The following is a 24883-nucleotide window of genomic DNA, read 5'->3' as shown; positions in this document are numbered from 1 at the left end:
GTGTTATACTCAGTAGAGCCCTCAGGTAGGTCCCTCACAGGAGCAGTAAGGACCTTCTATTATTACTTTGAGATTTCATTTATTTGTATTTTATCTAGCTTTACCACCGATGAATTAACTAATCTATAAGGATATGATGTTTTTGATCTTTGATCATAAATAATCCAAAACATTTCCAGGCAAAGTTAGTATTGTTTATTCAGAAAATTTTATGCAACAACTTGGAGTTATCACACTATAAAATAAATTATACTCAATGAGGCTCACCTTCCAATTGAAGATACGATTTGATTTTCTATTTATAATATTTATGAGGACAGCTAACATAACTTATTAAAAATATACTAATAGAAAACAATGTTTAAATCCGACAATATCTAATGTTAGAATTAGCTGGTTTCTTTTATAAAATACATAATAAAAGAAAACGATTAATTAATCATCTTAAAATTTTGTATTTATATCACACATATCTACATTTTACTTCTATTACATAAATACAAAATTTTAATAAGTAAGAGTACCAACGAAAAGCTGCTAACCAGTATTTGCAAATGGTATGCAGGTGTTACCAATATATTATACAAGTAATTACAATATCAATACCATAGGTTAATAAATGCAAAAGATCAAGTGCAATGAAACTCGATGCATTTTTCTCATTTTCAATAATTAATTATTATCGAATTTCATATAAAAATGGATGTTTCAGAATTTACTTTGACAATTTGAACCCCTCCCACCACAAAATACCTACTCAGCTTGAGTACACGAGCACTTTCACAAATGTATGTCAGCAGTTTATACCGAGATAAAAACACTTTAAAACAATGAATAAACCAGATTTACTAATATTAAACACTAAATTATATTGTCTTTCCAAATTATTCCATTTATCAAGCATTGGAATTACATCAGTGTTTGTTAAACAGAATTAGTGTCCTTCACTGTCCCTGTGTATGTATTTACACCATCAGTGGCCTCTTGTTGGTGTTATTTTTACAGTGTTTTCTTCCGGAATCTTGTACAAGTATATCATATCAATACATTATAAAGAGAATTTATCATCTCTTTTTAACAATTATTCTGTAGTACTTATTGGTCCTTGCAATGCATTAGGAGTTGGAGAATTGGAAGAAACCATTCGTCCTTGCTCCTTCACAATAGGATCTGAAACAAAAACATATTATGTGTGTATTTTTAGTAAACAATATTTTTAATTATTATTCGTAAGTGAAAAAAATTAAGTAATGTGTATTTTGTGTAAATAAATAGATATTTTTGTTAAACAAAATTGTGAACTAATGTGAAAAAAATACCAATGAATATAATTTGTGTACTGTATATTACAACTATCTATATCCAGTTTTATTTTACTTAAATAGTTTAAATGGATATAAAAAAAATTACATTCGAGTTTATAGACTGGTGGAATGCTTTTGTAACAAAATGGTGTAACAAATATATTGCCTCTCAATGTGAAGTACCCAATTAATACTCAGTTTTCTCTAGACACACAGCAACATTATAAACATTAATAAATCTTAATTTAGTGTAGTAAGTAGGTCATAGTAAAAGTGAAAAACTTACAGAAGTAAGGATGATCCATTGCCTCACGAGCAGTATATCTCTCATAATGATCATAGCGTAGAAGGCGATCTAGAAAATCTAATGCTTCAGGAGATACCAAGTGTTGATTTTCAGAGTGGACAAAACGCTCCCATCGTTTACGAGAATGCCTTGAAGAAAAATATCAATAAGTATAATCATGGTCAACACACATTACAATTAAATACCTAAAAGCAATAGATATGACTACATACCTGCCAAGTATATCATTAAACCGTGGATCCAATTCTATATGATATTTATCCAAATATTCAAATAGCTCTTCAGTGCCCAGCACTTTAGCAATACGCACAAGCTGATCATAATTGTCATGGCCATGGAAAAATGGCTCTTTGCGGAAAATCATTGATGCTAACATGCATCCTAGTGACCACATGTCCAAAGAATAATCATACATTTGATAATCCACCAAGAGCTCTGGACCCTATAAAAAATTTAAATATCACATTAGTGTAAACATATTTTTAATTATATTTAAATTGAATCATTAAGTAGTCAATCAATTTACAACATATTTAAACAAGACTATGCAATTAATTTAAAATAATGAAAAAGTAGATACCTTAAAATATCTAGAAGCCACTCGAACATTATAGTCTTGACCAGGGTGGTAGAACTCAGCTAGTCCCCAGTCAATAAGACGCAACTTTCTGTGATCATGGTCGATCATCACATTGTGTGGCTTCACATCTCTATGCATGATGCCCATACTGTGGCAATAATCTAATGCCTTCAGCAGTTCATACAAATAATATCTGTAACAAAGTTAGTTAGTTTAGTGTTAATATTATATAACTAGAAATTGAAAATGGTAAATTGTATTAGTGTGGTATTTTTTATTAAATATTTGGTTCGCTCTTCTAATCTAAATAACACAAAAATAAATATTTTTACCTTATATCATAATCTGACAGTGTTTGATACAGCTGTTTAAAATCAGTGTTGTTGACATGTTCAAAAATGAGTGCTGGAGTACGAGAAACAGGATCTTTGACTACAGCTTGTAAAGTAATTATATTTGTGCCTCCTCTTAAGTTTTCTAATATTTTTATTTCTCTTTTTATCTTCTTCTTTTTAACAGGCTGAAATAAAATTTTGCGATTAGAAAACAATATTTTTTTAGGAAAAGTTTAGTGGAGCATCTTCATTAGATAATGCATATAATGTAAACAATGAAGAACAAGGCTTCTATGGCTTTAGTAAGTAATATTATGACTCACCTTCAATATTTTAACTACACACTTCTCGTTATTTGTAATATTTATTGCCTCGAACACTTCACTGTATTTTCCACGCCCAAGCTTACGCACCAACTGGTAGTCTTCCTGGTTGCCCCAGTCAACCACATAGCTTTCATAGTCCCAGTATTCTCTTGGACGTTGTGAGTTGACATCAGCATATACCCTCGCTCTACTTGGTACTGCCATCGTCATATGCCTTCGCCAATTGCTTTTATCTGCGATAGTCTTTCCGGAAATCGCGTATGTCTTGAATAATGATACTGCGAATAAATATTTTCTACGTCACTTTCAAACATTCATGTCGGTGAAGAACTCCAGTTAATTGCAATGTGTTCATGCATAATGATTCGACCAGACGAATCGAATCATAGGCGGTTATGATTACAAGTCACTATTCAATTAAAGTATTGTGATGTATAACCTAAAAACGACATCCAGCTACGATTACTGTCCAACTAACAAAATTATTGAAGCACGTTTTTCAATAATGAAGACATTTACACAAATATAGAACACACGAGTTATATGTTACTATTCATAGGATCTGACGACATAGAATAAAATATGAAAGTGTCTTCAAAGAGAAAAACGCACGCCATTACTCGTCAAACGATTAAATGTTTTAGCAGACGTTCATACCTAAAACATAACTGCAGTTAATCCTATTTTAAACAATAAATAGTTTCGGCATACATAAAACTTCTTGAAAACTAACGATTAATATGAACTCCAAGCTACAAAATACACTTTTATTAGAACTAAACCGGCTCAAACCCAGTAAAATTTCAAGATGGACGCCCACCTATCCACTACTTTACAAAATTACTACCTACCCTACCAGTACTACCAGCATCATTATAATTACCAATGTTGCCACGTATTTTTATATTCACAACCAAACGAAGTTTAATAATGGTTTGCACTTTACACAAATTCATTACTCGTCGTTCACTATTCACTATTGACATAAATATATAGCATTTATTTTATAATATAATTTATTTTTTAAATTTAATTGGAATAAAAACAAAAATTAAAAGGTAGCAAAAATATCAAAATCCGTAATATTAGTAGGTTGTTTCTTTTGTTCACAATTATCTAGTTTAGACGTGGCACTATGGCATAAAATTGCATTCTATAGGCTGCATATTACAAACTATACAAACATGAGCAATTAGTCGGACAGTATCTGTTAAAACTATTATAATTCATAAAAGCTATTTAATTAAAACGATGTAATAAAAATATGTCGTTATGGCCTTTCCTAGTTCTATAAATTATTGAAATGGAATCAGCGTGTTGATCAAGTGTAGGTAATACTGGAAATAAAATGTGTATAATTAAATTGATGTCACGGTTAGAAATGGCCGAATTTTCGGTTAATACCAAAAATTTATAAATACTGAGTACATATTGGGTATTTATCTACTTTCTTGGGTAAATAGTCGATTAAAAAAGGAAAAATATTATTTACTATTTTTTTATCAATTTTGAGTATTTCTCTGAAAAATCTGGGTGGTTTTTCAGAGAAATAATACTGTATATACGTAATATGGATATCGGAATCTCAACTTTCACTGACAAAAGATTGCTACTCGTTTATACTTTGTATTTTATTAATATTACCTTTTTCCACACATTTTAAAACAATACACTTACTACTGTAGCGCCACCTATATAATGCGATTGATCTATATCATAGTTTGATGTCCCTTAAAAATTGTTCTGCTTATCTCAAATTCCATATTTGCTTCATATTCATGAAATAAACGCTCATAAACGATTGCAGTCTTACTTTTTCTAATGTGCTAGTATCAATATTATTTTAGTCGCAATATATGGGCTAGATATCGTGTGCACGACTGTGGCGCCCTCGTTTATTTTCATGAAAATAAACAAAATAGACATGCTGCAGGTATATTCACTTTATGTTACCACCCTCTAAAAAGGAGTTTAAAAAATCCACTCCTAAAACCAAATTAGTGGATGATAATTTATTTGTGCGAAAGTCCGTCATTTCGAAAGTAAAATATGTTTAGAATTTAAATTATCGACATAAAATAACGAAATTTTCAAAAAAATTGAATTTTTACTCATTATAGGGTTGGAAGTTTGTTGTATGATTGATATGATGTTGATTTATTTAAGCTCAGACCCCATTGATCAAGGAGTCGCAACTTTCGTTCCGGATTGGCTATCATTGAGTTTTCGATTTTCGGTAATTCCTAATAATGACAAGAATTTAAAATGAATTACATTATTATAATATTAATAAAATTTAAACAAACTTACCACATAATAACAAAAAAATAATAAGTTTCTTCCCACGTAAAATATAAGCTAGCACCATGTTTATTTTATAGACTTATTTATATAAAGCAGTTACTTTGCATAGTCGTTGAAGTAAACTATAAAATGTGTTGAGTGAGATTAAAATTTTGATATCAATAAAACATATCTACACTACCTATTTCAAGCAACTATTACGTCATTTACCTATATACATAAACGGGTTTTGTGTTTGTCGATCCACGAATCAGTAAAAAACAAATTCAATGGCATTAAACTTGCTTAATTTTAATATATAAAAAAATATAATACAAGGATAACTTAAATACTTGAACAGGTTACCATTAACAAGATAATTAAAACTTGCGTAAGTACATAATAGATAACATAACTTTTTAATACATTGCAAATGTTGATTATAATTATATAAAATATACAGTTCATACTAATATGTATTTTTCTTTTTCAATGACGCGACGATGCATTTTTAAAGACTACTAAAACAATAATTTTCTCATGGAATATTGAGATAATACATAGTTTTAAAATAAGATTTTTGCGTAAGCAGTCACTATCTGCACAATCTTTAAGTGTTAAGGTACAAGGTGAGAGCGGGCTACATGACGCAGAAGCAGAAGACGTATAGCATCGACACTACTGGTTTCTACGTATTTCTGTGAAATTAACTCCGTGATTAGCGACACGAAGCTAGCGACGTGTCGTCGAGCGGCAGACGCCAGCTTTGCCCTACCGCTGATATAGTTCGAAATCATAACTGCAGTGACAGGTCGCCACGACACGTCATTGTACCAGCGGGCGACATGAGGCAGCAGCGGAGAACGTGTCACAGCGACACTACTGGTTACTAATTCTACGAAATTACTTAGGTCTCGCGTCGTAGAGCGGCAGACGTCAGTCTCGCTCGACTGCGGATCAGTAGATCCGCTGTTATAAACTTATAAGTTCCAAATCATCACTGCAGTGCAGCCCGCTGCCAACTTGTACGTTACAGAAGATAATGGTAAAACAAGTTTCCTTTTGACGAGGTTCTTATGACGTCAGAAACATCGCTCACTAGCATCTAGATAAGGTAGAATTGAAACATTTCCATAATTATTGCTTTCGTAAATTAAATACAAGTACATACACTTATTTTTATACAGTTACAATCGTAAAGAGGATAAATATTAAATAAATAATAATCAAAGCTTCTAATCTAAACAGCACCTAAGAAAATTTCAGAAACAATAGATAAACATTTAAGCAACTTGTTCAACTACTAATAAAGATGTGTTGTTAGAGATATTTGAAACATTGAGATTGATGTCTTCCCCCGTGGTGGAGACTGAAAAGGCGGAACCAACTAAATATGTTCCTGGGGCAGCACAAACTCCTCGTACTTGTACTTTTTTAGACTCAAACTTGTCTAGATTGACGCTAACGCCCAGTTCCTTAGCTTCCACGTCGTTTCCGTAACTGAGCGCACCAGCCCATCCCAACTCTCCAGACAACTCCCTGAAACATTAATGAGTTAATGTTTTAAATTTATCCTTAGATCAAGAAGTAAGGGTATTAATAAATGGATAAAATAAAGTATAATCATTACCTATTTTTTTGTTTGGTCATATCAATAAATACTTTGACAGGAATTCCGTAGCAGTTGACAAGATTTAAAGTAATTGGCACCAAACATAGCTTCATCTCATTAAAATTATGGTTAATGTAATTGGAATGTTCCAATCTGAATATCACAACGTTGTCTTTTTTATTTTTGTTAGTATCGCGTACATCTAGTTTACTGTCGTATTCATCAAGCGGCATAGGAACTTCTCCAGGAATATATTCCTTTTCTCGAGATATTGCTTTAGTGAAACAATCTAACCACAAGCAATGTTGACCAACTGCAGTCTTGCCATTGGTTTTTTCATGTACTTTCCACCGAAGAACAAACATAGACTGTATCAATCCTGTTCTCTTCCCAGACATTTCTTGAGCTAGAGCAGCATCAGGCGCGTCAATATACGAGTGCTGGCCATCAACCACAAATTTAGAGTATGGAGGTTCATTAATATTAGCCACAGCATCTGGGTGGTGCTCATTGATTTTAACGCAGGTATATTCGACTTTCTCTTCTGGGAGTTCTGAGAGTATTCGCCGTGCTCGGAGGACGAAGTGCAGTTTCTCGCGCGAAGTTAGTGGATCAGCTGCGCCCCGGGCTGCAACGAGCCCTGTTAGACGCCACTGCCGGCTCAATAGTGACGCTTCTAACACTTCTACGGTTAAATCCTCGCCCTTTTCGTTGAAAATATTTTTAACTTCAACGGCGAGGCTCATATTTTCAACAACCTCTCCATCGACATTTCGCAGACTGCGTCGCGGAGTCACCGCTAACTCCACAGCTTCCTGAAAGAGAACATGTCGTACAGCGAGCGCTCCACATGATCGGATCAGATCGAACAATCGAAGTAGTACAAATATGGCATGTAGTAATAGTGAATGCGGTACTCACGAGCACTTTGAAGCGGAAGACATGTCTGAGTAGGCGGTAGGGGCGCGCGCGCAAGCCCGTGGTGTAGTAGGCCAGCAGCTGCAGCGCTGCCCGCGGCGCGCGCGGCCGCAGCTGCAGGCGGGCGCGGGCCGCGGCGCCGCGCGCCAGCCCGCCGCGCACGCAGCGCACGTGCCGCGCCGCCGCCGCGCGCCAACTGCCCGTGCGTGCCGCGCGCTCGTCTACAACCAACATACCATCCTCATACTTTATCATACAGTGTGTCCGATGGCAGAATTAGGTGGTTTTTATTCAGTAAGAGTCATTCATTCTCTCTCGCCTCACCCAAGACGGGAGAAAACATTGCATGCTTCTCATTCCCAAAAAAAGTCTGTACCGAAATACTAAGATACGTGGGAATTAATGATTGCATAAAATTTACCTGAATATGTCGGTGGTTCACGGTACTTTTCATCGTACAAAACTTTAAAATCATCCTCCTCGTCGCCAGTGATGAGATTGACGCAATCAGGATGGGATACAGCAATATAGAGATCGTTCATATCGACGGGACCCACGTTTGTGAACTCTACATCAACAGTTCTCATTTCACCACTTATTATTTCCGGACTAGTTTCCGAAAAAGTCATCTAAAATAAGAAACATTATTATAATAAAGTATACAAGCATCATTAATATAAACTTTTTAAAAACATCTTCTAGAGATTTGTCCTGTATCATGGGTACCTTCAGGTGCGTTCATGGATGTTTTATTAGTGAATTAGAAATAGTTGCTAACCATTGCAACTGCCACAACCATTCAGTTAATGAATGAACCGAAATAACCTTTAACTAGAATATTACTTGCCTGTAAACAAGGAGCTTCTGGTATGACAGTGATTTGTAACCGTTTATCAAGACTTTTTCCATCAGACGCAAGATTCACTTTCCCTGATATTACGACGTTATTGCCATTTTCAGTGCTGCCTTCCCCAGTATTGATGAGTCTATAAATAAACATTTTTATAATAATAGATGAGTCTATAAATATCAGTTGATTCTAATTAAATAACGTAAGTATATAATTTTTTCATCACTTTATAGATGGGTTAGGTACAAACATTATCTAGACAGAATGTACATAAAATACGTAACACATACTTACTTGTAAGCCACTCCATGAATACTAATACGACCAACTCTAAGAGGTGTGACAGTAAATATTAATACTTTTTTACAATCGCCTTCCAGAAGCACAGATTTTATTTTCTGGCTAACTATGACATTACTCTCTAAAGCTTGCCCGGCGGACACAGCTTGTTCATTGCTCAGTACTTCTTCAGGATCAATTGTAGTGTCGTCACTTGTCACTACAAACCGCCACAACAGTTCTACATCTTTTAAAACCAAAGAAATCTTCAATGGATTCCACAAAGTAACCGAGATCTGGATCGGTTCTGAAAAGAAAATATGATACATTTAGTGATTTACTGAAAGGGAATTTAAACAATGTTCTTACATACGAACATTAATAATAATATTATTTTTGGGTATCTTTTCTCAGCTCTAGGCTGGTTTTCACCTGCATTCTCGGGCTAGAGCCAAGTGAAGGTAGGATGTAGGGCGATATGTTCTGTTAATAGTGTAATAGCGATAATAAAATCTTTAGTAGAAATAGAAGCTATTGTGTCTACATGTGCCTGTTCAAAGTCATGAGGGTGGCGTCCGTGTAGCACCTACTTTTTCCAGTCTTCCACCTTCGGTTTCAGCGTGTCGTTGTTGTATGTAGTATTTCATTCGTGTAGGTTAAGATAAGACTTTGTGAATAGTATTTGTTGTAGATTTTGTGGGGAAAAAGTAATTTAGAATTTTAATCTAATTGAATCAAATTACAAACCTCCTTGAGGCACAAGCGGTTCGCAGTCGGTGGAATCGGTGTAAAGGTCTACGGTGGGTTTGAATATCATAGGCACCGAGCCTTGCGCTACTTGTAGGAGCATTTCCTCGAGGGTGCGCCAGGTGGCGGGCGCGGCGGGGCCCTCGCTGTCGGCGGCGGGCGCCAGCCGCAGCGACGTGGCGGGGCGCCGGCCCGGGGCGCCCAGCGGCGCCGGCCCCACGCACACCACGCGCGTCTCCCGCACCAGCGCCAGCGGCAGCGGCAGCGTCTCCAGGACCTGGCGAGGCTCCGCGCTGCTCTCCACCCATTGCTGTACACATATTGAAGTTACATTAGGTATGGGCTCATGTCGGACATTATTCATCAGGGCATCATCGGTACCAACTATGGTAACATCAGATTATCTATTATTGACGTGTAAAAGAGTTACATAATAACCTATTTGCAAAATAAATATCATTTATCATTATCAGCTACTGTAACGACTGTGTGGTGAGTAATTGAAAGAACTGAAAGGCAAAAAAAGATTGTCCAAATGTAGCGTAATGATGTGTACTACGGACCTGGTGCGCCAGCATGTACTCGCGCAGGAAGGCGTCCTGCTGGCGCGGCGGCTGGTGCCCGGCGGGCGCGAGCGGCGCGGCCAGCCAGCGCAGCGCGTCGCGCGGCAGCCGCAGCGCCGCCGCCAGCCGGCCCAGCGCGAACTGCACGTGGTCCGTCGCCAGCCGCCACCCACTGCTCTCGTACACCTGACGCCACAAGGAGCTGATTACTTACACGAACCACACTCATCATAATTCCATTCACTTTGTCATTCACAATAATCGCACCTGGTAGGCTTGTTTGTAACATCGGTATGCATGCTTCTTTTGTCCAGCTTTTGAAAACCTGTGGCCAGCCAACACCATGTGGAAAGCGTACTTCCTACACATGCCTTTAGAAGCCGGGCCGGATAAGAAGCACAGTGCTGCTTGTTCGAGAAGCATGGCACTACGCAAATCACTGTCCTCTGACGTCATACGTATCAATTGTTTGGCAGCCTCTCCATGCAATCCTGACCCACTTAAGCATAGCACGGATAGCAAGGTCGCCCTTACTGCATACTGGACCATCCTATAACGCAATAACTTAGTAAAATAATTTGCATTTTTAAATGTATGACGTGCATAATTTTGTAGTCAATATTTAAATTCTAAAATACATCCTGGAATAAGTAGAATAATGTTTATACTCACCTACAGGTGTTAAGATAAGTAACTATACTCTCTTCCATATAGCCATGTGTTTTGCGGTTTGAATCTCCAGCCATGAACGCGCTGATGGCCGCCATCTCAAGCGCGCCGGCGTAACAAAGCCACGCACTGTCCGCATAAAACTCTCTTTTTGCCGTGTGATAGGCGTCAAACGCTCGTTGCCATTGCCGACATAAAAACCATAGGTCGCCCAATCGTCGTAGTTGTAATTCTGGGCAGTCACTTGTATATCTACAATCATTTCAATTATTTTATTATTTTGAGTATTGCTGGGCCTTTTTCGGATTTTCGAAAATTTCTCAGTAGTAGCACGGAGTCTGGAATTGGGTCCAGTATATTATGGCAATAGGCTCACCCCCTATTACATGGGACTTATAACACAAATGGTGAAAAGTAGGTGCACATTGTATAGTGGCATTACGTGTTTCATCTAATGTGCACCTCTGCCTACCCCTTATGAGATAAAAGGCGAGACGTTGTTTTGAGTATATAATTATAATGTTAAACATGTAATATTATAGCAACTTACATGACAGCGCTGTTGCCTGTAGTACTTCCTGCCTTTCCAGTACCAAACCACCGCTTTGTAGCTGATAGCAATGATCTACTCACACCCTTCCTGTTTGCAACCTGAAAGTTTGCAATATGATGCTTAGTGGCTAGTTGTTAAATTATTATTTAATACTTAAATGAGATGCCTAAAGATAAAATTCAAATGAGTGAGAAAATAAACTGGGCATAGGAAATTAAAACAAAATGTAACTCACAACTTCAGATAACTGCGATATTTGCTTTTCCATATAGGGCAACAATGCTTTTGAAGCATATTCTTGCAGGAATTTCTTGATACCTTCAATATCATTTGAATTCAAAGCTGTTCCATGAACTTCTGTTGAGTAATCCAGACCTTTGCCAGCCACATTCATGCTTTCTGAGCTACCAGAGAAGGAATGAGTCTGAAATGTTATTATTAAAAAGATATGTATTAATTTCAGTAAATTAACTAGACAAGTATTTGTTTAACTCTATTCTGAATAGAAACTCTGTAATACAAACTCAAAGATAATACTTTCTTTTGAAGTAATAAATAATTTGTATGACTAATCAAAACTTATAATTCATTTTAAGCAGTGTCTTACAACCTGTAGGCTGTTTGCATTATCATAAACATCAGTTTCTGTAGTTGTTAGTGGATGAGAGGTGTCTGGATTCATTGCTGACAATGCTGCACTGTTCTCATCTGGAAAACAGGTAAAATATTGTTTTAAAAACAACACAAGGACACTTTTCAATGAATGAGAAAAAGAATTGATCTAGACCTTGTATGTTTGTTACAGTTATGGGGAATGTCGGTTGAGGTTCAGCTGGTGAAGTGGGTAGGTTTGTAAGTGATGTTGACATCTCATTCTGGAAATTAAGCAAAATTATCATTTATAGACACTTTGCCAAAAGTATGGTTAAGCCTTAAACTACATTTTGGTTGGTGATTGTTTGTTTTATCCTACTAATTTACAAGTCAAACCCATACATAATAATTCCATGTCATTTCCTGCTAAACAAACTTCAAAAATAAAACAAATTATACCATTTAGGTTGCTTAAATAATGTTTACTGTTTAGCCCTTATTCTTTATGCAGTAAGAGTAATTTTAGAATAAATATTATTTTTAAATGCAATGATAATTTATTCTACTGACAATTCTTTACATTTGACATGTATAGTTTAACTACTTACATTTCCTTGAGATGACCTTTTTACAAATTGAGCCCACAGATCAGTTGGCACATTCTGATCTAATGTACTTTTAGAATTAATTGGTAACATAAAGCAGTTGCTTGCTCCAAATGTTTGCTTCAGAGTATCAAATGCAGCATCTGCTCTGTAAAAAAAGATTGTTTATATGAAAAAAATGTGCAACATTATACATGAAAAGTAATTAGTTGTATTGAATATAAGACTTACTTTTCTTTAGGTACAGCAGATACATCATGAAGAAGGAGATAAGACTTTAACACACTGTTGTTGAACCACTTGGGTAATTTTGGAGGAGTCACATTTTGTAACATAGCATATTGCTGGTTCAAGCTATTAAAAGTATCTATTATATTGTCATCTAATGTTGTACCAACTATAATACAAGATATGAAGTGTTTGGTGAATTCATGGTCTGAAGGAAATTGTACTTCCAAATATGTTTCTCTCCAGGCATCAAACCAGTGTGTTGATTGGGGAATATCAAATTTTCGCCCATCTGCAATAATATGTTGGCATTATCAAAATATATTGTTACTTATATACATTGGCATTACATTTTAATTCTTGTTATCATATGTCAAGTAGGCCAGAATATTAATGCATAGCCAACTATGTAAGATCTAGATATCTATCTATAAATTGTTTCAGTATTTTATTAATAATCATTACAGTAATAAATAATGTAGAGCACTACAATACCTATTTCGAGGGACACAATTTTGTCATGATAGTTATGTAGCACAGCATTATTTAATTGTCTTCTTGCTTCTGTGGGCTGTAGTGGCTTCCAGTTCACATCTCTTATAATTAATTTCCAATTCTTTATAGAACATGTATTACCACTTGCATCTTTGAATTGCCCTGAAAAATTACAATACTTTTAACTGACATTCAATGTTTCTTTTTTACATTCATATTTTCTGTATTGTTTTTATTTCTCAATAGAAATATATATCCTTAATCATCAACAACAACAACAACAACCATAATATCCTTATTATGGTTGTTTGACATTTATGTAGTGGTCATGGACAGATTGGTTGGACTAAATTAGTTATTATTGTGGTTATAATTCTGTATTTATCTAAATGTCTGCAACACAGACCTTTGTTTTTGTAACCAGATATGGGTATGATAGTGATGGAACTTTATACATGTAGATTTTTGTGGAAGAGGGCAGTTTAATATTTTGTTTAATACTTATTAGAATTTTTAAGTATCTAATAACACTTAAAATTGTTAAAGTAAGTAAAATTAATCATAAACAAAACAACATGTATACATAGATTTAATAACCCAAGTATTTAAATATACCTTCCCAATCCATAGAAGCGAACGGTTGCAACATCTCAGTAAAAGACAAATTATTCTTTGATACGACATTTTCAACTTTTGGGCTACACAGAACAGCGATGATAGGTGAAAATGAATCTTGAATGAATTCTTGTGCAGTTTTGCCCAGTCTAGCCATATTGTCTAAGGTCTTTCCACTATTCTACTCCTTTAAATAGATCATGCGGACACACACAAATCAATCAAACAGCTTCATACGATTAAAATTAGTTTAAAATTATTAGAAGATAAAAATTGTCGCCGAATTCTACTTCTCATATTATTGACAGCTGTGACAGTTGTATATGCACTTAGACAGTACCTAGTTGTGACACTTGACACAACACTGACATTTACGGATATTCTTTTGTGGATAAAAAAAAAGAAGATTAGAGGAGATTGGTTTATTTAACAACCGTTTTTTTCAATACCAGCTTCCTAAAAAGGGGGATCAGACAAATTAAAAAATGGAAAGAAAATGGACAAGTAAAAATTTTTTTGGAACATTTATTTCTTACAAGTTCTTATCTAACTTGCAATGTACCTACGTATTTACGTAGAGTACATACACATATTATGTGTGAAGTGGAATAACATTGTCTTTAACCAATTGAGTTGTTTTGTAGAATACGTTTAATTTGCATGACCATACAATTTATACTTAATGTAGGCATATTTGACAAACTAATTTTTACGCAAATTCTGGGTAAATGAAAATGTTTATTAACTTGCAACACCAATGGAAAATAAAGCGGAAATAAGCAAAATGTATTATTACTTGGTAACCTATGATAAGTGATCCCCTGGCTTTTTTTTTTGGCTACTGTGGTTTCTAGAGCTTTTTACCACAAGAAAATACATTTTATGCGGGCACAAAAACAACACTGATATACAAAGTGTAATGGCAGGTCATGTCACGCAATGTGTATATGTGTCAACGTGTACAGTGCGAGGGCGCCAGGTGCCTTAGGCGTTGTTTCGAGACAACGTCCACCTTTTTCAATATCCTTTATTTTGAATATTTGTCCAGATAAATGCGCATCTTTAATAAAAACTAATATTATGATTGATGATGATATTATATCATACTTATAATATAATATAATCAGATCGAAGCAATACGTAGCAATATTGATTAACTTCCGCTAAAACAATTCACCCAACACGGGAATTGATTCTATGACTCATTGCACAGCAGCCGGTAAACACACTGCAGCAATCATGCGCTCTGACATTGATACTTATCATCCGGTAGATGTCCAATGTCCACAGCAGGTCAAGTGTTGTCTAGTTTTACACCCAGTTGCACAAAGGATAATACAAAAACAACCAATTAATGTTCATATCGTTAATATTTAATGAAAAATTCATTTAAAAAAATTCAAGTATACCTATTCAACCAATTAAAAGTAATAAAAATTTATTTACGACGAACATACGATCGTAAATGCGTTACTTACATAAAAATATAATCCATTATTATCTTAAATTAGGTATAAATTTTATTAAAAGAAATTTATATTTAATTGAAATCGTAATTCTGTTTTCATGTATTCCTACTTATCTTCTGGACATGAATTATGAAGCAATAATTGTGAAGCAGTGTCCACTCACTTTCTAAACAAATAAGTAAAATCAAGGTATGCATAATAAACAATGTATAATATTTTTTATGTTTTGTAGACCAATATGAAATAATTATCTAAAATGAACAATGTTGAAAAGTGAGAGGAATCAATTAAAATATTTTACAATAATGGCTCCATAACTCTCATTTTATTATGACCAGCAGTATGCAGTATGTGTAGTAAACAGAAACCAGACTGTTATACATTTCCTAAAAAATATTTTTTTGAAGCTGTCGTTCTAGGGTGTAGTTAAGTACAAATAAAATGACGCGTCTACCTAATAATAAAACTAGCAAAACCATTCGACGTAAGGCTTCACGGCACCGCATGTCTTTGGCTTCGTAGCAGAAACAGAATAGATTCAGTAACGGATGGCAAACATAACATGTATGTTGAGTATTACGTCACAGTTTCTTATTTATTTATTTTGCTCGTCCTTACTTACCCTCAAATTATTCGTGCCATGTGCGCCGCGCGTCATTTATTTGTATTAAAAAAAAAATTAAGCAGCGTGGCCGTCACGCTGCTGTCGCGCGGCACTTTGGGGATAATTTGAAGGCGCCCTTAGAGTTCCACAACTAGCATATAGTTGAGTTTTACGTAAGTAGTGTAGTGGAATGGTGAATAAAGTTCCTACAATCGAAAGATTTTTATAACTATAAAGTAATACTTATTTGTAATCCTATTTTCTAAATGAGTCTTAATTATAACTTAAACCCAACATAATTATTATGTATAAAATTAATACAAAACAACTACTTTAATTAAGCTTAATCTTGCTAGTTGCACCATTCGAACGAAAATCATGTGTGTACATTTGGATATATGGTAAAACACATGATTTCATGACAGTCGTAAGAAAAAAAGATATGTTGAGTTAATTCTGTATAGTCGATTAAGTATTTCTACATTATGATCAATTAACTTTGGTAGCTGCCAGATAATACTATTTACACAGAAAAAAGCACTTAAATGTTTTCTTGCTAACGTAATATTCAATCCAACGACTATGCAGAATCATCATCACACAAGATTTAATATTTCGATAAATAGTAGTAAAATTCAGTTCAAGAAAGACCTTTGCTGTTTTAATTTATGCCTGAAACCTATCCATCAAACCCACATAGCAGTGCCATAATAAAAGAGGAGAGGTTTTTTATGTGATGGGTAGGATGTACGTGTTTTATTTGATAATAGCGTGAGATAATATATAATCAACTTCGTCAGAAAATTGACCTGAATCTACAACTCTGTAATCGAAATAATAAATTTAATTCAAAAATTTTAAACCCATAATTTTTTATAATGTAAGTGAGAAATAGTAACGTACAACGTCGTTTCTTTTTATAAACTTCGTTGCTGGAAGCGAAATATTCTCAGTTCTTAGATTCACAAGTTAAATTAGGTACACATTTTTACAACTAACATTACTCAAAGTTCGAATTGAACATATTTATGTTTAGATCTTCAAAAGTAGCAGTCCCGCTCTGGTCCAATATCTGCAGCATGTCGGTGAGCTCATGCGGCGCATGCGCTCCCTCGGCCGCGCCCGTCCCCGCCGGCCCGGCCGCGCCGCCCTGCCAGGACCACATGCCTGCAACACACCATCATTAGTTCGAGCTAACCCAACACAGCCGCGATTACAATTACAATATTTTGATCATTTCACAATAATATTTATTTAATTCGAACCAGTAGTTCCACTGGTCTACAATTTTGTTTTTTAAGTTACAGCTGAAACAATGCATTTTTTATACAATTATACATGGTGAGTACAATCCTTGAAGAAAGTGTATGTGTATCACATCTAGATTTTTTTAATCTGTTAATAATGTTCAATAATTTTATAATTTTAACATCAACATCAACACATTAACTATTCCATTTACTATATTTTTAACAAATCACACTAATATTATGAATGTGAAAGTTTGTTTGTTTGTCTGTCAATCACATTGAATCACCTACTGCTTTTTCTATGGGACTGAATTTCTATACATAATTCTGTCTAAATTTCAAACTGTATGTTACTACTATATATTATATGTTTTAATGAAAACAGTGTTTGTATAAAGACACGTAATAAGTAAAAATTACCTAAGAATTTGCCAGTAGATTACACAAAATCTAGATGTGATAGACATGTACTTTATTTGGAGAGTAATCTTGTTTAGTTCTATTCAAAATATTTGTTAATTTAGCTGTAACAAATACTTGTTAACCAGTGATATTACCACCTTCAAACAATAAAACTCTTTATCTTTATGATATTAAAATAGGAATAAGTAGCTTGCAGTCTGTTGAAATAAAAAGTAATAGGAATAATGTAATAGTAACTGACCGTGCGAGGGGTGTGGGTGGTGGTTGTGGTGGTAGTGCGCGGCGGGCGGCAGGTAGGCGGGCGCGGGCGGGGACCGCGCCGGCGACGCGTCCGCCGCGCCCGCGCCGCCGCCTGCCTCGCTGCTGTACGCGTAGCTTTCGCCGCCAGCGCCGCCGCTCTGCAAGCATTCATTTATTGTTGAATATATTGTATGTATACAATTTTAATTATCTCAAAATTCATTCTTAGGGTTCAATCAAAATTAATGAGTAGTTGGCTAATCGGATGAAATGCTAATCCATGAACTAGCATCACAGATAATGAATGAAGCATGTAGAGGCGATACGTACGGTGCGCAGCGTGGTCCAGGTGGTGTGCGGCGGCGTGTTGGTGGGGCGGTGCGGCGAGTAGTCGGGCGCGTAGTGCGGCGCGTAGGGCGGCGCGGCCGGCGCGCCCGGCGCCACGCCCGCCTCGCCCGGCGACCGCGCCGTCACTCCGCCGCCTCCGCTCACTGCACCACACATAACACATGCATCTCTCCAATGTCACACATAAAACACATAGTATTATAGTATGTATTGCATTGCAATGTCTAACTTCTGACTGAATTCAGTTTCATAAAAAAAAAATGCATAATCATAAGCTAATTAACACAATCATTTTTAATTTAATACCTGGTGGTGGGGCGTGGTGCTGCTGATGGAGATTCGGTGCTTGAGCTTGGTATACGTCACGATGCCGTAAATGGTAATCGTAGTTTTCTTCCGGAGCAGGTTCGCCAGTAGTACTACCTAATGACCGGCTAATTAAAAAAAAAATTATGTTAGTCAAAAAGTTTTAGATACATGTGTCTAATTTCAATCTTACGAAAAATGTTCCTACTTACTTAGCCAACATGTTTGTGCAAACAATGTACTCAACGTCGTCATTATAAGGATTCAAAAAGGCGAAGGCCGAAGTTCTTAGCCAAACCCACTCTCTGTTTTTCGTGCGAAACCGATACATCAGTGATATAATTTGCCCTTTTAGTTTTAATACTGAAAATCAACAAAAGAAGGAACAATCAATTAGAGATAAATAATAAAATGATATAGGTAAATGAAGTGTATAAAATAACCAACTATAGTTGGGCCATTACAAGTTAATTCATCAGCCGTCTCTGGCAGCATTGTCTATGTTGTATTGGAGACTCAATTGCCATCAAAGAAAAAAAAACAAGTGTATAAAAGTTACCTTGGTCAAAGTTATCTCTCATATGTTGTTGGTCCTCAGGATGATAGAATTCGTAGCACAGTTTCCCCAGTAGATCGGCAGGCGCGTACCCAACCACCTGCGTTGCACGCTGGTCAGCGAACGTGAAGCGGCCATCCACTGAATGTCGCGACACAAACTCTACTCCTCCACTACATAAACTGTTCTCTGAAGAATTTGGTGTAGATGTCACCTGCCAGAATAAAAAATGGATATAATTTTAACATTTCATTTTATACATCTTTTTCTATACAAAGATGAAAAGACACATTACCTGCAATCTTCCAATAGCAACTAAGCAACAATGAGACGTGTCAAGTTCTTCCTGAATAGGGCGATCCATCTGCATACCTGGAAACAGATCTGATGTGCCAACATACATAAAACTATGTTTCTTAATACTTCATTTAGTCAAAGAACTCATAGTAAATGTTTTAGGTACTTTAAATAACCTGTTATTAAACTAGCAGCACATAATAAATTACGATTTTTGTCAATTTCAATTGCGTGTGTTCAGTTTCACAGTAATATTGTCAGTTTATCGTTATTTCACTTTGAAATAATGATTTTACTTTGTTAACATTAACATACTACATGGGTAATGATTACTTATTATGGTTTATGAATTTAAGTTAGTTAAAATACCTACATAGATACATAAGAAAACTCTTTCACTGGTATACATGTTACCTGTAGGTGGCCAATTTTTTATATATCCAGTGCAATGGACAACGGCATAATTATGACCGTCGTGCGAAGGACCTAATGAGTTGCGCGCACGCAGTCTTCCTAGGTGAGCGCCTTCCGCAGAACCACCGACCCGCATACGGCATATGAAACCTCGGCGGGAACCCATCACTTGACGCATAGACGCTGCAATGATATTTCTATATATAAACTACACACAGATTATTTACTTTCTTTGTAAATGTAAAGTCTACTTACATTGATGACCTTCTTTTTTCACTGTTCCCGTCTTAAGATCCAATATGCGACCTGTGTTCTGTGGTTCTTGAGTGCTTAACTGTTCCCTTACTTTTTCTACATCGTCGGGATGTACTTGATCATATAAACAAGAAGAATACCACTCTCCCTAAAATAAAACAGGTTGTATTGGTACATTCATAAGGAAATTCTATGTTATATATATTCACTCCATTTCATTGCTGATAGTTACCTGAGAGTAGTTCAATACTGGAGCTATACTATCACTGACGTAAATAATACGTCCAGTGTCGCAACTGACAACAAATAAAAATCCATCAGCTGCTTCAAGAATCAAGTGCTTCAGTTCTTGATCAGTTAAAAACGACGGTTTGTAAGTACCATCAGTCGAAGTGTTGCCAGTGCCTGTAACACAGAAATTTTTGAATATTAATTTGCATTTTGTAATAGTTTATAAAATAAATAAAAAATATCTGGAAGTAGAGAATTTGAATTTTGTTACGTAAGTACCTCTTAAGGCTTTCATATGGGCTACTGCCATACGCAGTATGGTAAGTTTGTCTGGCTTCCGCGCTAGGGCGGAGCATGTTGGAACCATATCCGATAGTTCCGTAATATATGCCGTCATCTTGTTTCTTCGGCGACGTTCAATTTCACAATGGTTCTCGCGGCTGAAAATAAAATAGGTAATCGTTAATGTTTTAATAATGCGTATCAACCTATAAATAAGATACAGCTATGTAAGTTAAGATAGATGTAATTAGGAGTTGAATAAACTGATTAATGATGACGCATTGTTTCAGTAATCAGTACTAGTTATTACAAAGGCTTTATGTGTGGTGAAAAGGTGGCAAAGTGATTGTGTAGGAGTAAGCAATATTTGCAAGACATCAAAAATTCAGTTTAATAGATGGATTGAAAGATAGGAGCGTGCCTACTCCACAATGAATGAGCGTTTGAGGAGGACTTGTCTTCTAGCAAACAGCAAATATTACTTATCGATTTTACGTAATGTACAAACGTTTCACATAATTTAGTCTAGTTAACCGTCAAATATTGAGATGTATTTTTTTTATATATTTATAATATTAATTTTAATCCAATCTTGAAATAATATCCAGTTTTACAAACTCATTCAATGTAAGGGCGATACGTACTCGTACATCTATCGCCAAGTAACAAAATTGATAATTTATAATAATAAGTTCAAGAGAAAGAGCGCGCACTTGTCGCGTGATAAGACACGTTTTCAATCATCACAGCAATGAGTTGTAGTTACGGGAGAATCATAACCTTGATGAAAAGATTTGTATTCAATTTCTTACTATACACGCAAACTGTTGAGACAAGCAATTCATTGTAATTTGTTGACGATGAAAAAAGGTTTAAAACACACTAGGTACATAGTTTTGTAAGGTTAAATTAGTAACTATGATGTTTGCTGTTATGGGTTTTGTCAATGCTTATAAAATCGGAAATAATTCCCGGCTTTTCTTATGTTTAACTGAGCTGCTAAATACCTATTTATTTATTGGCAACGATGTGTGGATTTATTTATTGGAAACAATGTGTGGAAGACACAAAATATACTTAATCTTTGACTGATAGGAATGGGAGAACAGGCTGATAATAAAATAACAAAGTAGATAACAAAAAAATACTAACCTTGCGAATCTCTCCTTGTCCTGAATGTTGTCCTCCTCCATCCTTGTGTATTTCCCACCACTTGCGTCGTCTTCATCTGACCTACAAACAAGCATTTTATTAATATTTCAGAGGACATTGTGCTGAATTAATCTGGTCTGTATAGTCAGTAACTATGACATTTTTTTTCTTGTTAGAGAGTCCTCTAACAAGAAAAATGTCTTTATACTCAAAAAGATAAGGAAATTATATAATAATTAACCTGACAAAATACAGGAACTGTAGTCCTGACATGAGGAAACAATACAAGAAACAAAATTCCGAGAATATGATTAAATTCATAAAATATGATTCACAAAGCACTTTTGATCAATTACAATAAATATATATTTTTTTAATCCAAGACAATAATGATATAATATTAGAATGTTTTATTATTAGTTGTACACATCAATAAATATTATTTACCTAAATTTAATTATAATTATGTGTGTGTCTGTTGCCTGATTATCAAATTTTAGAAATAATGACTGATTGATACTAATTAGAGTTTGTGTTATTTTAATATTAACTGCCTAATTTGAGAAACCTAATGTAGCCTAAGTCCCAAGTTAAAGTTTGTATCTTAAGTTTAGTCTATGGTTGTGAGAACAAAGCAGTAAAAAATGTGGATGGAACACACGGATAACAAAATCTCGCAAAATTAGAGAATGTTTGTGGTAATACATTTATAGCATAAGGATGATTTTTTAACAGTGTGTAAGGTATGTAAGCTTTGTAACTGCAGTTAAGTCAATGAATAAGTTTTATGAATGTTTAGCCTTTATTCTTTCATAAGATCCAGAAACTCACCCAACACTGCCAGCACGGCGTTTTTGTATATCCTTTGCTGGGTCAGCCCCTAAAAAATAGCAGTTATTTTAAGTTTTATTCAAAGACAACTAAGAAATAACTTATATCTGAGGTATTTAATTGAGTTTAAAAATATGATATATTTTTTTTTTTAGTTTTACTAAATTTTAATGTTTTTAAAAAATACCATTTCAAAAACAAACTATGGTAAAATATCTAGCAACTTCATTGTACTATTTTTATCATAATCTTTTCCAATATAAATCAAATTGCTAAAAACCCATTTTATTTAAAGCTTTGTTCATCCTGAAAAGAAGTGGCAAGTTATCTTTCCCAATATTCCATACAACTAACTTTCAAACAACTAATAATACAACTTTGATAAATAGATGCAAAATATTAGAAAGGATATATAAATATGTGAGCCAACTGAAAAAAATGAGTTAATTAGCAAATCAGAAATATAGTAAGCTACAATAATAAATATTATTGGAAAGAACTGTATGATCGGTATCAATAAATATTAACTTATCTTATCTATAAGGTTTCATATTATTTACAATTGTTTTTATATTTTCCAAAATGATTGTATACATTAAAACTTCAATATAACTATAGGTAAATTGCACCATAAGAATAGAAAATAAATAATTTCTAAATATAGCTTTCATGATAGTTTAGATCAAGGTCATTTGAAATCTAAATTGTAAATACAATTTATGAATAAAAAAACAAACAAATAGAAATCAATGTCCAGTCAACTAGTTTACTTATTGTAATATTAAGAAACGCAGCAATAAATAATTATTCTGAATTTATTTACTGCTCATAATTATGTTTTAAATATGACATGATAGTCAGCAATGTTCTCAATACCTGTCTCAAACATATACCTAATAAAAAATTTACTTACAATCAATTATATTCAAAAGTGCTTTGTATGCAAATTATGAATTCATGGGAAATGCTTTGCTCCTAAATTTCCATTTCTAACTCAAGTAACTAACAACGCGTCACGCGGTGCAATGTCAAATTGAAAATAGGTCGATAACTTTTGATGGATTACGTATCTTCAAGAAAATATTAATTAGTTAAAAATAATCACAGTCCTTTGAGTGCCATCCTTAATGAGTATTCTTATACAATTTAATACAGGTATGCCAGGATTTACTCCTAAAACAGTATCGAAATGAACACCAACCGGGGATAGTGGGAGCCACGGCAGACATCGGTCAGTAAACTCATTAGTCCACGTTATAATTATCACTAGTTTTAAAATCTAATGTTATTTAAACTCACAACAAAAACGTCAGTAAAAGAACAAAGTAATACGTATGTTTACAGCTCTTCAATACAACACAAACGCCATTTTCCAGTGCAATCACCATACATAAAAACGTCACATGTAAATGTTGCCATTTAAAAATGGCAATATTTTGCTTAGTCGATTTCTTAGAATTTTTTAAAGTATTTCCTTTTTATTTCCATTTAACGAAAGCAACACAAATCATTACAACTTCTAGTTATATAGTTATAGTTCGTATTTTTATTACAGAATGACATTATCGGGGTATGTCAGAAATAGTACTTATGATTTTGCATGCCGAAAATAGTAGGGGATGTACCATTAAGGTTGACCTAGGTTAAACTCAATGCGATATACAATATGTGATGCTATTTTTAATTTGTTACCCGTAATCGTCATTTCTTCTACCTATTCTATTTAAGAAAAACCACTCCCTCTCACTTGCAAGCACAGAACATATCAACCGAACTTATCACGTCGGATGATGTGTAGCCACCAGCCAGGCACTGAGTCCGGTCATGGATAAAACAAAAATACGTCTCTTAATTGTTAATATTTAATAAAAAAAAAATACGTTATCGTTTTGTTATAAAGTTAAAAAGTTTTATTAATATAAATCGTTATCATTGTCGAGACTACAGGGTTAGATAGAATAAAATTTGTGCTACCAGTAACAAAAAAAAGTAAGGAAAGGTTTTAAGTGATGTACAAGGTAAGTAGGTAAATGAAAGTTATAGGTTTTTTTTTTGAGGGGGTAAAATCATCCACTTATTTTTGCCGCCTCGTGTGAGGCGAGATCGAGTGTCAGACTATTACTGACCACTAGCGCAGCTTTGGCGGGGCTTAACCTTTATTTATCTACGTCTTTTTTTTCGAGGGGAGAATGTCATGCAATGAATTCTTCCGCCTTTTGGTGAGGCGAGAGAGTTCTCAGACTCTTACTAACTAAAAACCATCTCGTTCCTACTCATGCTTTAAGCCTGAACTCCGATATCCCGCCTGGTAGCCCGCAGCTCCAGATCGGGCGTCAGCCCTGCTAGGCCTCATTTGTGGTGG

The 24883-nt window shown here is 34.9% G+C and overlaps 3 protein-coding genes across 6 annotated transcripts; all 3 read right to left on the bottom strand.

Moving 5' to 3' along the window:
- Positions 1-172: 172 nt before the first annotated feature.
- On the bottom strand, positions 173-5324 carry LOC118279526 (casein kinase II subunit alpha-like). Of its 2 annotated transcripts, none has more exons than XM_035599163.2 (7): positions 5163-5324; positions 2850-3130; positions 2524-2711; positions 2192-2384; positions 1824-2053; positions 1591-1739; positions 173-1170 (listed from the first exon to the last, which is right to left on the bottom strand). In XM_035599163.2, exons 1-7 carry the CDS (start codon positions 5218-5220, stop codon positions 1082-1084), a joined length of 1188 nt encoding a protein of 395 aa, XP_035455056.1. In that variant the 5' UTR covers positions 5221-5324; the 3' UTR covers positions 173-1081. The 2 variants fall into 2 exon arrangements, with proteins under 2 accessions (XP_035455056.1, XP_050555045.1); XM_050699088.1 differs by lacking the exon at positions 5163-5324 and adding an exon at positions 3510-3706 and having other exon boundaries at positions 2850-3291.
- Positions 5325-5421: 97 nt separating this feature from the next.
- On the bottom strand, positions 5422-14197 carry LOC118279424 (trafficking protein particle complex subunit 8). Its single transcript, XM_050699087.1, has 18 exons — positions 13864-14197; positions 13249-13410; positions 12757-13045; positions 12529-12673; positions 12114-12201; positions 11937-12034; positions 11562-11750; positions 11324-11424; positions 10777-11025; positions 10372-10654; positions 10105-10290; positions 9542-9851; positions 8810-9101; positions 8513-8651; positions 8087-8294; positions 7669-7886; positions 6766-7562; positions 5422-6674 (listed from the first exon to the last, which is right to left on the bottom strand). Exons 1-18 carry the CDS (start codon positions 14018-14020, stop codon positions 6419-6421), a joined length of 4167 nt encoding a protein of 1388 aa, XP_050555044.1. The 5' UTR covers positions 14021-14197; the 3' UTR covers positions 5422-6418.
- A 1017-nt stretch (positions 14198-15214) lies between these two features.
- On the bottom strand, positions 15215-23921 carry LOC118279466 (aryl hydrocarbon receptor nuclear translocator homolog). 3 transcript variants are annotated; one of them, XM_035599120.2, is made up of 14 exons: positions 23723-23921; positions 22522-22570; positions 21691-21771; positions 20536-20696; positions 20258-20430; positions 20026-20173; positions 19771-19953; positions 19355-19443; positions 19063-19273; positions 18716-18866; positions 18504-18631; positions 18180-18340; positions 17851-18007; positions 15215-17103 (listed from the first exon to the last, which is right to left on the bottom strand). In XM_035599120.2, the coding sequence occupies exons 1-14, from the start codon at positions 23748-23750 to the stop codon at positions 16937-16939; spliced, it is 1887 nt and encodes a 628-aa protein (XP_035455013.1). In that variant the 5' UTR covers positions 23751-23921; the 3' UTR covers positions 15215-16936. The 3 variants fall into 3 exon arrangements, with proteins under 3 accessions (XP_035455013.1, XP_035455014.1, XP_050554535.1); XM_035599121.2 differs by having other exon boundaries at positions 19355-19431; positions 23723-23920; XM_050698578.1 differs by lacking the exon at positions 23723-23921 and adding an exon at positions 23435-23645.
- Positions 23922-24883: the final 962 nt, after the last annotated feature.

Source organism: Spodoptera frugiperda, chromosome 15, assembly GCF_023101765.2.
Source record: "Spodoptera frugiperda isolate SF20-4 chromosome 15, AGI-APGP_CSIRO_Sfru_2.0, whole genome shotgun sequence".
NCBI lineage: Eukaryota > Metazoa > Arthropoda > Insecta > Lepidoptera > Noctuidae > Spodoptera > Spodoptera frugiperda.
This window is presented reverse-complemented; position numbering and strand designations above follow the sequence as displayed.

Coding starts and splice junctions, on each gene's coding strand:
- LOC118279526 (XM_035599163.2), bottom strand. CDS start 5,220: ATGGTGCTAGCTTATATTTTACGTGGGAAGAAACTTATTATTTTTTTG. Junction 2,385..2,523: donor CTGTCAGATTATGATATAAG/GTAAAAATATTT, acceptor ACTTTGTTACAG/ATATTATTTGTATGAACTGC. Junction 1,740..1,823: donor TTTAATGATATACTTGGCAG/GTATGTAGTCAT, acceptor TTTTTCTTCAAG/GCATTCTCGTAAACGATGGG.
- LOC118279424 (XM_050699087.1), bottom strand. CDS start 14,020: ATGGCTAGACTGGGCAAAACTGCACAAGAATTCATTCAAGATTCATTT. Junction 11,425..11,561: donor TATCGCAGTTATCTGAAGTT/GTGAGTTACATT, acceptor GCAAACTTTCAG/GTTGCAAACAGGAAGGGTGT. Junction 9,102..9,541: donor ACCGCTTGTGCCTCAAGGAG/GTTTGTAATTTG, acceptor TTTTCTTTTCAG/AACCGATCCAGATCTCGGTT.
- LOC118279466 (XM_035599120.2), bottom strand. CDS start 23,750: ATGTCTGCCGTGGCTCCCACTATCCCCG. Junction 18,008..18,179: donor CCTGGACCACGCTGCGCACC/GTACGTATCGCC, acceptor GAATGCTTGCAG/AGCGGCGGCGCTGGCGGCGA. Junction 17,104..17,850: donor CCACCCACACCCCTCGCACG/GTCAGTTACTAT, acceptor GGTGTGTTGCAG/GCATGTGGTCCTGGCAGGGC.